This window comes from Loxodonta africana, chromosome 7 (assembly GCF_030014295.1).
Source record: "Loxodonta africana isolate mLoxAfr1 chromosome 7, mLoxAfr1.hap2, whole genome shotgun sequence".
Classification (NCBI taxonomy): domain Eukaryota; kingdom Metazoa; phylum Chordata; class Mammalia; order Proboscidea; family Elephantidae; genus Loxodonta; species Loxodonta africana.
The window spans coordinates 128,872,871-128,888,109 of record NC_087348.1 but is presented as its reverse complement, the minus strand read 5'-3'; the positions used below and the strand labels follow the sequence as shown (position 1 = coordinate 128,888,109).

General features: G+C 38.3%; 1 protein-coding gene across 13 annotated transcripts in view; it reads right to left on the bottom strand.

Moving 5' to 3' along the window:
- The window catches only part of ATM (ATM serine/threonine kinase), a 150,695-nt gene that overhangs the window by 36,872 nt on the left and 98,584 nt on the right, over window positions 1-15,239 (bottom strand). For 6 of the 13 annotated variants that reach the window (XM_064288881.1, XM_064288878.1, XM_064288873.1 and 3 more), the window contains 7 exons: window positions 9,920-10,028; window positions 7,830-7,918; window positions 7,627-7,729; window positions 6,922-7,070; window positions 5,218-5,322; window positions 4,056-4,175; window positions 290-524 (listed from right to left, as the gene is read on the bottom strand). In XM_064288881.1, the coding sequence (XP_064144951.1) occupies window positions 290-524; window positions 4,056-4,175; window positions 5,218-5,322; window positions 6,922-7,070; window positions 7,627-7,729; window positions 7,830-7,918; window positions 9,920-10,028 (910 nt within the window). Of the gene's footprint in view, window positions 1-289; window positions 525-573; window positions 2,297-2,945; window positions 3,798-4,055; window positions 4,176-5,217; window positions 5,323-6,921; window positions 7,071-7,626; window positions 7,730-7,829; window positions 7,919-9,918; window positions 10,029-15,239 lie in introns of those variants that run through there. The other 7 variants (XM_003415616.4, XM_064288876.1, XM_064288874.1 and 4 more) reach the window with 6 other exon arrangements.

The following is a 15,239-nucleotide window of genomic DNA, read 5'->3' as shown; positions in this document are numbered from 1 at the left end:
TTCACACACGCACAAACATACACACACAGTATGTAAAATCACTGGATTTTTATCAACATAGTGAGTTAGGTATCTTCTCATTTTATAATCATGAAACTGAGGTTTAGAGATTAATACCTTGCCCAAGGCTTAAACCCACGTCTGTCTAACTCTGAAACAGGAAATCTTAAGTATGTTATACAATATTTTAATAGCAATCTCAATGACATTTCTAACTCATACTTTCTGTTTTCTGAGTAAAAAATAGGAAAGTCAAGTGGTGAGATGACACAGTTTTAAATCCTATTACCTGAGTGTTCTTGAAAGTTCGGGCCAGTACAGAGAGTTCTACAAGGTGCTTGGTAAGAATGTCTTTAAAACATTCTCTTTGGGAGCTTTCCATTTCCTTTTCCATCAGGATCTCCAAAATGACTGTGCGCAGAGCCATGATAGGCTCCTGAAAACTAAAATCGCTGTCTTTGAGAAGCTGGGAGTGTTTCCGCCACTTCACATATACTTCAGAGAGTTGCCTATCTGTGACTGATCTGAAAACCAAATCACAAGTTTATGTAAGCAAGAAAAAAGAGTTATTATGTGGGCTCTGAAACTTAAGATATAATACAAAGGAGCTTTTAAAGTAGTAAGACTGGAACTTCTAAATAATCCTAAATATGGAGCAAATTTTAGAAAACTGCTATGTGGTCTGTGGTCAGACCTCTGAGGGTCAGTAGAAAGGCCGTGGATTGTGAACATTTTTAAAAACACTCTTTAACCTCATAAAAAGCAGCCCTTCTAAGCAAGTGTTCTTCTGAAGTGAGAATACGTTCATAATACAGGCCTATCATAAAGAATGGCTATACCTCTAGCCCTGCTTTAAAGTTCCTTGTGGTAAAGAGGACGTGTCAGCAAGGAAATAAAGTAAACTCATTAACAACCTACCGTGCCTGAAGTTCCTTGTGGTAAAGAGGACGTGTCAGCAAGGAAATAAAGTAAACTCATTAACAACCTACCGTGTCTGTTATTTATTAAAGGAAGAGAAAATGCGTAGGGTACAAGTAGTTTATATGAATAGTGTGCCTCCTGGATGTTCAAACCAACCATTTACCACTGAATAACCCCCAACCTGCCAGGACTATTGTGTTGCGATAGGAAACCCTGGTGACGTAGTGGTTAAGAGTTCGGCTGCTAACCAAAAGATCAGCAGTTCAAATCCACCAGGCGCTCCTTGGAAACCCCATGGGGCAGTTCTACTCTGTCCTATAGGGTCGCTATGAGTGAGAATTGACTCGATGGCAACGCATTTTTGTGTGTGTGTGTGTGTGTTGCGATAAATCAAGAAGCAAACAGACTAAGAAGATGAGGTGATGACTAGAAAAGGAAACCAAAGCACTTTTTATTTGCTTCACAGAGAAGGAAACAGTAACACAAATTCACAGGAAGCAAAATTTTAATTCCTCCCAAAATGATCCTAAAGCAGCAGTTCTCAAACTTTTTAGTTTCAGCAAACTTTTACACTCTTAAAAAGTATGGACGATCCTAAACAGCTGTGTTTTTTTTTTTTTTTTTTAACCATATTAGAAATTAAAACTGAGAAAAATCTAAAATTTATTAGTTCATTAAAAAATAATAAACGTACAATATATAACACAAATAACATCATTCATGAAAAATAACTGTATTTCCCCAAACAAAACAAAATTTAGTGTGAAGAATGGCACTGTTTTACATATTCACATATCTCCTAAAGTCTAGCTTAATAGAAACTAGCTGGATTCTCATCTCTGCTTCTGTATTCAGTCTGCGGTGAGATGATGTTTGGTTGAAATATATTAAAAAAGTCTAGCCTCACACAGATACCTAGTTGGAAAATGGAGGAATATGTTAACAGTCTTTCAGATAATTATGGATATCCTTCTCTGACACTTCACCGAAACTCCACTGTATCTGATGAGAATGGAAAAAAGGGTAAATAACATCTTAGTATAATTATACAGATAACTTCACAGACCCCCTGAATGGATCTTGGAAACCCCCAGAAACGCCCGAGAGAGAACTTTGAGAACTGCTGCCCTAAAACGTAAGTATTTGTCCATCAGTTCATTAAACTTTCTCTCTGCCTCTCTTCCTTATTCTTCCCAATCAGAGAAAGAGCTGGCATTCGTCTTTATGGATTTCTTGAAGAACAGCCTCTTTTTAGTACACAAAAAAAATATTTTCTCCAAAGGAAAAGTTCCTGGATTTCTGGCAGTAAGAGCTGCCAATGCAATTTTCTAGCCACAAAGTGCCTCAGCAATAGCTTTTCTTCTGTCACATAATTCTGGAAAAAAAAAAAAAAGACTCCAAAACGTCTCCTTCCTACTTCCAAAGCATACTATAAGATTTATTTTTGCATAAAGGTATGATGTCCTTGAGTAGTTTCTATCTTCTTTCCTTCCTCTTAGGGAGCCCTGATGGCAACAGTGGTTAAGTGCTCGGCAGCTAACTGAAAGGTCGGTGGTTCAAACCCACCAGCCGCTCCACGGGAGAAAGATGTGGCAGTCTGCTTCCATAAAGATTCACGGCTTTGGAAATCCTATGGGGTAGTTTACTCTGTCTCACACGGTCAAAATGAGTCAGAACTGACTGGATGGCGGTGGGTTTTGCTTCCTTCTTCTTATAGTATTAATAGTGACTCAGAATAGCAGGGAAAAAAGGGCCTCTAGTGATCATCAAATATAAACCCCTCATTTCAGAAAAGACCCAAAGAGGTGAAGTGACTTTCTCAAGGCCAAAAAGAACTTAGATTCATAACACCCTGAATAACTGTTGTCATTCATTTTCCTGTATCACTGGATCACTTTCTTCTCACCATTATAACAGGCAATCGTCCCTAAACATCCACTCCAAATTCACTAATATTCACTGAATAAAGACACACTGAATGTTTACTTAACTATCAGTCACCAGCAAAAGACGCTGAGGATACAATAAACAAGAGAATGATCCTCAGTTGTAGGGAGCTTCTGGTTTAGCACATAAAATGACCCAAATACAATGTGTCAAACAGAATGAGATATAATGTGCTATGGCAAAAAACATGAGGAAATGATTTTATCTGGGGTGGAACAGGCAAAAAGGTGCAATCAGGCTGAATTTTAGAATTTTTTTTTTTTTAACAATGAACATTTCTGAAAATGTTTATTTTAATATGAGTACAGATCACTAATCAACTTTTATTTTGACTGAAGAAGTGAACCTATACACAGTTTTTTTTTTTTAATTTTTCTTTTTGTACTTTAGATGAAGGTTTACAAACTAGCTTCTCATTAAACACTTAATACACGTATTGTTCTTTGACATTGGTTGCCAACCCCATGACATGTCAACACTCTCCCCCTCTCAACCTTGGGTTCCCCATTACCAGCTTTCCTGTCTCCTCCTGCCTTCTCGTCCTTGCCCGTGGTCTGGTGTGCCCGTTTAGTCTCATTTTGTTTTATGGGCCTGTCTAATCTTTGGCTGAAGGGTGAACCTCAGGAATGACTTTGGTACTGAGCCGTAAGGGTGTCCAGGGGCCATACCCTCAGGGTTTCTCCAGTGTCTAGCAGACCAGTAAGTCTGGCCCTGGTTTTTTTTCTGTTGTTGTAAGCTAAAATTTTGTTCTATGTTTTCCTCCAGCTCTGTCCCTCTATTGTGATCCCTGTCAGAGCAGTCAGTGGTGGTAGCCAGGTACCATCTAGTTGTGCTGGATTCAGTCTGGTGGTGGCTGTGGTACTTGTGGTCCACGGTCCTTTGGACTAATCTTTCCCTTGTGTCTTTGGTTTTCTTCATTCCCCTTTGCTCTAGACAGGATGAGACCAGTGTAGTGTCTTAGATGACCGCTCGCAAGCTTTTAAGACCCCAGAGACTACTCACCAAAGTAGAATATAGAACATTTTCTTTATAAATTATGTTATGCCAATTGAGCTAGGTGCTCCCTGAGACCATGGTCCCCATAGCCTTTGACCCAGTAGTTTGGTTCCCCTAGTTTTTATTTTTAAGGTCACTGCCGTAACAGAAAAGCTGCACTGTAGGAATACAAAGTTATATGAATCACACACCTTGAGAAAAGCTCCCCAGCGTTTTCCAGCTCTCCAATAGCCTGCAATCTGCTAAGGGTGGGGTAGAGTGAATACACAGACTCAAGGCTGCCCTTACACAGCTCTTCCACTTCTTTCACTCTAGCGGCAGAAAAGACAATGAAAACAAAGAAGAGGCTTTCAGGTAGGTAAAATTTCAAATTTGTTGTTACAGAGTACTCATTATAGGCTTTGCTGTTGATTTAATAGCAAATATTCACAAATGATAGTAGAATGCAGTGGAAACAAAACAGGCCTTGGAATCATACAAACCTAGATCTAAATCCCAGTTCTGCCATTTACTGGCTGTGTAACTTTGAGCACATTACTGGAATTCTCTGAGCCTAAGTTTTTTTCATTTTCAGAGTTATTCTGAAGATTAGAGAATACATATGGGAAGAACCTAACAGTGGCTAGCCATAATAAGCACTTAAATGGTAGGAAGTATTATTTCTACAATAAAATATAGGATTTATTAGGTCAGTAACTATTGTTAAACAAAAAACAGGTCACATTTGATTAACCCTTTAAAATTAAGTATTTCCTTATACATCATCTCACTGGTGCCTCAGAATGAGCCTCTAAGTATTGACTGTTCCAGAAACTAAACCAAACCCGTTGCTGTTGAGTCGATTCCGACTCATAGCAACCCTACAGGACGGAGTAGAACCACCCCATAGCGTTTCCAAGGAGCTCCTGGTGGAACTGAACTGCCGATCCCTTGGTTAGCAGCTGTAGCACTTAACCACTGTGCCACCAGGGTTTCCCAGTATTGACTATTAGCTGCCATTTTATAAATTAGAATGCTTATGGTGGGGTGATGTTAAGAGAAGTAAATGCCATACAACTATCAAATAGAGGAAATAAGATTAAAATTCTCAGGATACTGGCCTAGGAAGAGAATGGAGGAGTGAGGATCTCCAAGACTTTCTTAAGGGTTAATGGTAAAAAACCGACCTAGAATCCCAAAGCGAATTATTTTTGGGGGATGAGGGCATGGAATGACAAGGAAACATCCCAACTAACCACCTCATCCTTACCCCTTCCCCAATGCAAATCCTGACATTAAAATTGTGCATTAAATTTTAAGAAAAGACTTGACATTAGGTGCTAAAATACAATGTACTTTGACTTTTTACAATACCTTGCATATTTAAGACTTTCATAAAATGTGGAAAACTCTCTGTCTCTTAGAGACTGCAGAGCATTGTACAATGATTGGTGATAACTGGTTCCTTCTAGTTCTCTGCTGTGAGATAAGAAAAAAAAAGTATTGAAAAAGAGAGAATCCTAACATACACATGTAAAAATACTTTACCAAAAGATAAAACTCTAAAACTAAAATTAGTATCTCTCCATTATTCAAAAACACATTTCTAGAAATGTTGGTGAGAAATTCATAGAATTTTATAGGTCAGTTGAATTGTGAAAGCAAAAAATAAGGAAATTTCTCCGATATTTTGATCAGTCCTAATTATGGAGCCCCAATGACGTAGTGATTAAAGAACTCGACTGCTAACCGAAAGGTCAGCAGTTTGAAAATACCAGCGGTTCCATGGGAGAAAGATGTGGCAGCCTGCTCTGCAAAGTTTTACAGCCTTAGAAACCCTATAGGGTCACTATGAGTCTGACTCGACTCTGTGGCAGTGTTTTTTTTTTTTTTTAATATGGTATATTCTTGTATATTTATTCAATGAACACCTACCATGTACCGGGCACTAAAAATCAGGGTCTAGATTAAGGGGATCCATTAGTGGACAAGCCTATCAAGTCCCCACTCTCATTGAGTTTCTATTCTGGTTTGGGGAAGATGGACAATAAAATGAGAAAAATATCAGATAATGATGATGGACATGCAGAGAATTAAAACAGGGTAAGAAAACATTAGGAATGGGTAGCTGCTTTAGAGTGGGTGATCAGGAAAGGTCCCTCTGAAAAAGTGACATTATTAGCTTGAATGACAAAGAGCCATCCCCACAGTAAGTGGAACAGAAAGCAGAGGATACATCTAAGGCTTTTAGTTAAGACAGCTTGGCCTAATCAAAAAAGCAAGAGAGAAGGCCTGCGTAGCTGAAACATAGCAGTCAAAAGGCAGAATGGCATATGTGATTTACAGAGATAAGTGGGAACCAGAACACAGAGCAAAATGTTTTAAAAATCTCAGAGTATATCTCTGATTTGTAGAAATCTTATAGTTCGAAATTGGAAAGACATTCTGATTAATGAGAATTTTTTTCTACGAAGGTACTTAAACGTACACTTAAATATGATGTAATTTTTTAGCATTTATACCAACAAAAGACTTTACATAAATAGGAAATTCTTTGTTAGACTAGTATTTGGCTTTTCATTCAGAAAACTTGGTAATTTCACATATTTTCTTCCTGTGCCACGGATTTATCATTTTTTTTTAAAGAAATTACTTCATAAATAAAGATAAGCAGTCCTTTGTATACCATCAGCCAATACACAGTCTATCTGACTGACTAAAATATCTGCAGCTGGGAGAAGAAACGGGAATACGTATACTTTTCTTTGATTCTTTCATCAAACAAGCAGTAAGTGAGAGGACTCCCATATAGAAAGTACCTTCTAAATTTCTATTTTCAAAAGTATCTTGGGGGTAGGCGTTGAGTTTCCCTAATAGAGAAAGACAGTGAAATTCATGCCAAGGTGTGTTAACTACTTATTGCCATTTTATTTAAGATTTTAGGCTTATCTGTGCCTTGTGGGATCCATAACAGATAAAAACACAATTCCTGTTACATTCATAGGGCAAGACAAAAAGTTTATTGTTTAGAACTAGGGAAGGAAGGGGTAATGAAACAAATTTCTGATTTCTTCTTACTTGACAGAACTGCACTGGTCCCACTGCATATTCCTCCATGCTGCTTGGTAATGAAGCTCCTGCAGTTCAGCACACCACTCTTTATTTTCATGATCTAATCCTTTTAAATAGGTGGAAAGGATATGGCAGAGTCCCAAATTCTGCAGGGCCTGGGCAGAGGTTTAAAAAAAAAGGTAAGTAATAAAAAATATTAAGAGAATACTCAAGAAACAAAAATTAGCCATCAAACATAAAAAGGTAAAAAAAAACCAGTAGTTTAGAATTTTGCTTAAAATCCCAAAATATTGTTTAGTATGTTCCCCCCTCCAGAAACGTAAACAGAACTCAAAGGTTCTAATACTTGGTGGAGTTGTCACTAAGGAGTATTGGCCAGTGATAGAAATTAGAGTTTCTGGGAACCACTCTAATGCAAACTAGGAGAAACAGATCTTCCAGGCGAAGCACTCAGCACATTGGCACCTGGCACACTGTAAATTAAAAAAAACATCATCTACTGTTAGCTAACAAGATTATCAACAAATCCGTACTAGCTCTTAGGTCGACATCCTGTCCAACTTTCCTGTGTATCCTGCTAAGCCAATGCCTGAAAAACAGGTCACTCTCAGACTGTAGAGTTTATCTAGCTGTGTAAACATTCCAGTGACACTCTGAAACAATCTCCGCGTCACACTAATGATGGCTTTACTAACGCAGAATAAAACTCACCTGAATTATTCCTGCCTGGCGGGTTGATGAGGTGATTGCTGTCTCGAGGTCATATGTTACTAAGGCTTTTCCCCACATAGCTTCATGTTCATATGTTCTTATTCTAGAAAAAAAGATTAAAAAAAAAAACTTTGAGTTCTACATGCATGTAATTCCTTCACATACAGAATTACTAGACCATTATATAGAAAGATGCAATTTACCTAGTAAGAGGTTGTAACATTTTCCCTCCACCACAGCCATACAGGCTATCCGGCTCTCCTATACTTCTGTAGATTTCTAAAAGAAGATCCTGACGTGGAAATAACAAAAATTGGAGGGGAAAAATTACACTTTATAAACTTTAGCAAACTTGAAATGATAGCATTACCAACATGTAACTCCCAACTCTAAATATTAGTAATAAAAGTAAAAGATAATAATATTGAAATATATCCAAAAGATTTGGATCGGCAGCAACATAACAGACTGATCCCAGACAACAGAATGATTGTAGCCCACCTGAGGAGAACGGCTCACAATGTCATGAGTTAGATAAGAAATAAATACCAATCTATCAGGTTTTAATCTCATGCAAAACAACCAGTAAAAAATAAAAACAAAAACCATCCCAGCCACAGTTAAACCTGCAAGTGGGAAAATGAATTTCTGCAAAACCTGACTTTTGAAAACTGAATTTGGTAGGAATAAAGGTCTTTAAGTTTTTGTCTGAAAGAAAACTCAAAATTTTATTATGTTGTAATTAAATGATATTCCTCAGAAAACTGATCAAGCAATTTAACTGTCTTAATGTGCCGGATCTCGGAAATATTTTATACACACAAATTCACAGATACTGGCATCATTCTATAATTATAATCCAAATGTCTTTCTTTATAAAACTGAAATCAAGCCCTCGGGGTGGGAACACTTAGTACCTAAGCCTAGCACAATGAGTGGTGGAGAAGATCCTCCAAAAACTCAGTAAAGGAGAATAAGACTACAGAAAGCCAAAAATGGAAGGAGAAAAATCAGGAGAGTGGGACCAAAAAGGTGAACAGAACACATTTCAAACAAGGCTCGATCTCAGTGTTGTGTTGATCAAACATGAGGAAGAAGACCAATGAAAGGTGAGCACCAGACTTAGCAAGGTGAAGTTTATGGATGGCGACTTTACAGTAGAGCAGAAAGAGAGAAAATGGAGACCGCAAACACAAACAACTCTTTCACAGCTTTGGCTGTGAAGGGAGGGAGGGAAAAGAGAGAGTGATACCCAAAGACAGCACAGCACAGTAGGAAAGAATTTTGTATTTGTGAGAAGGGGGATGTTTTTAATGGGAGAGGTTTGAAAATCTTAGAAGAATGAGGAGAATACAGCCGGGAGGGAGCAGGGCATAATAAAAAATCTAATGTTTCTGAGAAAGACTAGATAAAAACCAAAGCACTGGAAATACTAGCATTAGATACAAGGAGAAACTGCATCTCTACTTCTAACATGAGGGAAGACGGTCAGAATGGGAGCAGAGGCAGGGAGATTTCTGTTTGATAGTGACATGGTATAATTTCCTATCTTATGGTTCCTATTTTCTTCAAGAAGTAGGAGGCAAGATGAAAGCAAAGGCAGAGGAGAGAATGTTCAGAAGTTTAAGCGAAGTGGAGAAGCTAAAATTGTTCTTCTATAGGAAAGAGATGACCAAAGGAATTCAGTAAGAATGCCAGACAGTGGCGTGGGCCATATTTGAGATTATATATTAAGAAATTCTAGCAGAAGTAACCCACCCACAGATGTGACAGACAATAAACAGGTAAACAAATACATAATTATAAATTATAACTACTATAAAAAAATGAACAGGGTGCTATGGCAGGAAATACACAGTATAATCTCAACCTGTGAGATAGGTGGCTTTACTTCCACCTTTTAGATGAAGGAACTCAAGGTTGGAACCAAAACAAACAAACCAACCCACTGCCGTCGAGTCAATTCAGACTCATAGTGACCTTATAAGACAGAGCGCCTGGTGGATTTGAACTGCCAACCTTTTGGTCTGCAGCCATAGCACTTAACCACTACGCCACCAGGGTTTCCCAAGGTTGGAAAGGTTAAGTAATTTGTACAAGGTTATACAACTAAGTGGCAGAGTCAGCACAGAACTCTTGGAGTGGGTTGTCCACTCCAAGGTCTACCTTCAAACCACGCATGCATTTATATATATGACACCCTGTCCAATACGTAACTTCAATTTTAAAATCAAATGACGTCTACAAAATATTATACAACAGTATCTTAAATAACAAGGCCTCTAATATTTACCTGTAAACTTATTCCAGTTTCTTCTTTACTTTTTTCACTCAAACTAGAAATAGTTGTACTCTGGCTTCCTTCTTCAAATATAAGACTCCTGTTTGTCAGAAGAGCACCTCTTTTAATTAGAACATACTAGTTAAAGCTTGTGAACATATACACTATAGACTTAGAAAGAAAAAACTAATGAAGGTCACAAAATAAATCATTTATACTTTAAAAACAATATCATTTAGACCTAGGATGGAATAGAAATTTGTGAGTGTTTATTATTTGGATGAGAATTGCATTTTAATAATAATCTATATATGGGAAGGCTGTATGCCAAAACATGCTTATATACAAAGAGACAGGCCTGTACTAAAATATAAAGCTGTCCCCTCTCCTCTCCCCAATTTCTAAATGTTCTGTCAGTGGTTTTATCTGAAGTTCAAACTCATTAATAATCACAGACACACAAATTAAGACCAAAATGAGATACCATTAGATCGGAAAAATTAAGTCTGATAGTATTAAATGTTACGGATGTGGAACAGCAGGATCCACTTATTTCAAGATTATAAAATCACTAAGTGACAAAGTCAGCATTAGAACTCATATTCGTCTGCTTGAAGGCCTAAGATTTAAACTGTGCATTTATAAACATATATTCAGTCCCATAAGTAACGTGAATTCTAAAATAACGGAACAGCTATACATTGTCTATAAAGCAATAATCCAATGTATAAAATAAATAATGAGTCAATTTCAACCTTTCAGATGGTAGCTGAGCACTTAACCATTGCTATAGCAAGGTCCCTTTCTAATATTTATCTGTAAACTTACTCTATGTTCATTACTTTTTTTCCACTCAAACTAGAAATAGCTGTATTTTGGCTCCCTGCTTTAAATGTAGGAAACTGGGGTGAAGCCAAGATGATGGAATAGACAGACACTTCCAGCGAGCCCTCTTTACAAAAGGATCCGAAAAACACAAGTGAAACGAGTGTATTTGTGACAAGCTGGGAGCCCTGAGCTTCAAAGGCAAGCTTAGAAAATGAACTGAGGGGCAGGAGGAGAAAGAGACTGTTCAGAAGAGGAGAGGAGTTACTGGACCTGAATCACGGGGAGCCCGCAGGCACCATTCCTGGAGCAGCGGCAGTGGTGGGCTGGTACTAGCGCGTTTGGCCGCAGTTTCCTCAGGGAGAAGCAGCCAGCCACACAGCCTACTCACACCTCCGGAACCAGAGAAGAATGGCGCTCTCAACAAAAGCGAAGTACTTGTGTATATTTTACCATGCCCCCGCATGCCCAAGCCAGCTTCAGCGGCTGAATTCCCTGGGCCTACAATAGGCCCTGTTGAGCACCTAGAGCCATCCTCCCGGCCTTAGAGAAGGTACAAATTTGCAACTGGGGGAAAAGATAATTTGCTATCTCCACTAACCAGGCAGCATAGGACAGAAGCAGCTCCTGTCTGGGCACAACCCGTTTGTGGACTTTGAGCACCTTTCCCTTCTGCATGGACCTGCGTGGGCCTATTTCGGGAGAATAGGCCCTTGTTGGCAGACTCCAATCATTTCAGCTGTGCGGTGGAGAGGTGGGTGTTTGATGTTTGACACTGCTTTGCCTATTGAACGAGGTTTTCACCTACCCATATCAGAGACGTAAGGACTGGTAGCTCCACTCAGGTCACCCAGATACCCATGACAAGGGTACAAAGATAACTGGTACCCCCCAGTCCTTACAACCAAAAACTCTGGGTGCCCATGGTCCATCAGGAGAACCCACCCACATGCACGCTCTAGGGAAAAGGGACGTGTTTTCCTCAGAGACACTCGGGGGCCGGTTCTCAGCCCCCTGCCTTGTTCAGAGCGTGACCCCCTGCCGCAAACAGATACCGATACATATCCCAATCATTCCTGCCCCTCTAAGACTGTAGGACAGAGCCTGTACCACACACTTGATGATCAGCTACCTGGACACCTGAGCTGAATTCATACAAGAAAACCGAATGGACTCCTAGACTGATATACCTGATAACAGCTCTAGCCAGCTGGGGACAGGACACCAGAGCTCCAAAGGGGAAAATAATTAAGCTAGCTCACTCAAGTAACCCATAAGGGTATACCAAAACAAAACAAAACAAGGCAAGCAGCTACAACACAGTAAGCAAGCATAAACTAACAGAATAACTTATAGATGGCTCGAAGACAACAGTCAATATCAAGTCACACAAAGAAATGGGCCATGATCACCTCAACAGGCTCTCAAAACAAAGAATACAGGGATCTTCTAGATGAAAGTGCATTCCTGGAATTACCAGATGCAGAATACAAAAGTTTAATATACAGAACCCTTAAAGACATCAGGATGGAAATGAGGCAATATGCAGAACAAACCAAGGAACACACAGATAAAGCAACTCAAGACACTAGAAACATTATTCAGGAACATAATGAAAAGTTTAATAAGCTGGAAAAATCCATAGACAGGCAGCAATCAGAAATTCAAAAGGTTAACAATAAAATTACAGAAGTAGACAATTCAATAGAAAGCCAGAGGAGCAGAACTGGGCAAGTAGAAGCTATAATTACTGAACTCGACGATAAATCACTTGGCACTAATATATTTGAAGAAAAATCAAATAAAAGAATTAAAAAAAAATGAAGAAACCTTAAGAATCATGTGGGATGTTATCAAGAGAAACAACCTATGAGTGACTGGAGTACCAGAACAGGGAGGGAGAACAGAAAATACAGAGAGAATTGCTGAAGATTTGCTGGCAGAAAAGTTCCCCGATACCGTGAAAGATGAGAAGATATCTATCCAGGATGCTCACTGAACTCCACATAAGGTAGATGTTAGAAGAAAGTCACCAAGACATATTATAATTAAACTTGCCAAAACCAAAGATAAAGAGACAATTATAAGAGCAGCAAGGGATAAATGAAAATTCACCTAAAAAGGAAAGCCAACAAGGATAAGCTCGGACTACTTGGCAGAAACCATGCAGGCAAGAAGGCGATGGGATGACATATTAAAAAAATTGAAGGAAAAAACATTTCCTGCCAAGAATCATATATCCAGCAAAAGTGTCTCTTAAAGATGAAGGTGAAATTAAGACATTTCCAGATAAACACAAGTTTAGGGAATTTGTAAAAACCAAACCAAAACTACAAGAAATATTAAAGGGAGGTCTTTGGTTAGAAAATCAATAATATCAGGTATCAACCCAAGACTGGAACACTGGGCAGAGCTATCAGAAGTCAACCCAGACAGGGAAATAAAAAAAAAAAAAAGCAAGATTATATATAAAAAAAAGCTCAAAACAGGCTAACAGCAATGTTATTATACAAGACAACATTAAAATAACAAAGAGGGACTAAGAAATGTATATATACACCTTCCATATGGAGAGGAAGATACAGGGATACAAAGAAATGAAAGTTAGGTTTAAATTTGAAAAATAGGGGTAAATAATAACGAAACCACAAAGGAGACAAACAATCCTACCCATCAAAATAAAATACAAGGGAAAAATAGAGACTCAGCAGAAACAAAATCAACAACAACAAATATGAGGAAAGGACACTATATAACCTACTCAGCACATAAAATGAAGTGGGAAAAAGAAACTGTCAACAACACACAAAAAAGGACATCAAAATGAAAGCACTTAATTCATACCTATCCATAATTACACTGAATGTGAATGGACTTAACACACCAATGAAGGGATAGAGAGTGGCAGAATGGATTAAAAAACAAGATCCGTCTATATGCTGCCTACAAGAGACACACCTTAGACTCAGAGACACAAATAAACAACAATTTAAAGGATGGGAAAAAATATATCAAACAACAATCAAAAAAGAGCAGGAGTGACAATATTAATTTCTGACAAAATAGACTTTAAAGTTAAATCCATCAGAAAGGGTAAGGAAGGACACTATATAATGATTAAAGGGACAATATACCAAGAAGATATAACCATATTAAATATTTATGCACCCAATCACAGGGCTGCAAAATACATAAAACAAACTCTATCAGCATTGAAAAGCGAGATAGACAGCTCCACAATAATAGTAGGAGACTTCAACACGCCACTTCCGGTGAACGACAGGACATCCACCAAGAAGCTCAAGAAAGACATGGAATATCTAAATGCCACAATCAAACAACTTGACCTCGTAGACATACAAAGAACACTCCACCCAACAGCAAAAGAAGAGATTGAAAAGGTAATCAAACTCCCAGAAAAAAAAGCCCTGGTCCGGACGGCTTCACTGCAGAGTTCTACCAAACTTTCAGAGAAGAGTTAACACCACTACTACTAAAGGTATTTCAGAGCACAGAAAAGGACAGAATACTACCAAACTCATTCTATGAAGCGACCGTATCCCTGATACCAAAACCAAGTAAAGACACCACAAAAAAAGAAAATTATAAACTTATACACCTCAAGAACGTAGAAGCAAAAATCCTCAACAAAATTCTAGCCAAGAGAATTCAACAACATATCAAAAAAAAATTTCACCATGACCAAGTGGGATTCATACCAGGTATGCAGGGATGGTTCAACATTAGAAAAACAATTAATGTAATCCACCACATAAATAAAACCAAAGACGAGAATCACAGGATTTTATCAATTGATGCAGAAAAGGCATTTGACAAAGTCCAACACCCATTCATGATAAAAACTCTCAGCAAAATAGGAATAGAAGGAAAATTCCTCAGCATAATAAAGGGCATTTATACAAAGCCAACAGCAGCCAACATCACTCTAAATGGAGAGAGCCTGAAAGCATTCCCACTGAGATCAGGAACCAGACAGGGATGCCTTTATCACTGTTCTCACTCAACATTGTGCTGGAGGTCCTAGCCAGAGCACTGAGGCTAGATAAATAAATAAAGGCCATCCAGATTTGGCAAGGACGAAGTAAAAGTATCTCTGTCTGCAGATGATGTGATTTTATACACAGAAAACCCTAAGGAATCCTCCAGAAAACTACTGAAACTAATACAAGAGTTCAGCAGAGTATCGGGATACAAGATAAACATACAAAAATCAGTTGGATTCCTTTACACCAACAAAAAGAACATTGAAGAAGAAATCATCAAATCAATGTCATTTACAGTAGCCCCCAAGAAGACAAAATACTTAGGAATAAATCTCACAAGAGATGTAAAAGACTTACATGAAGAAAACTACAGTACACTTCTGAAAGAAACCAAGAGACTTACCTAAGTGGAAAAACATACCTTGCTCATGGATAGGAAGACTTAGCATTATAAAAATATCTATTCTGCCAAAAGCAAACTATACATTTACCGCAATCCTGAT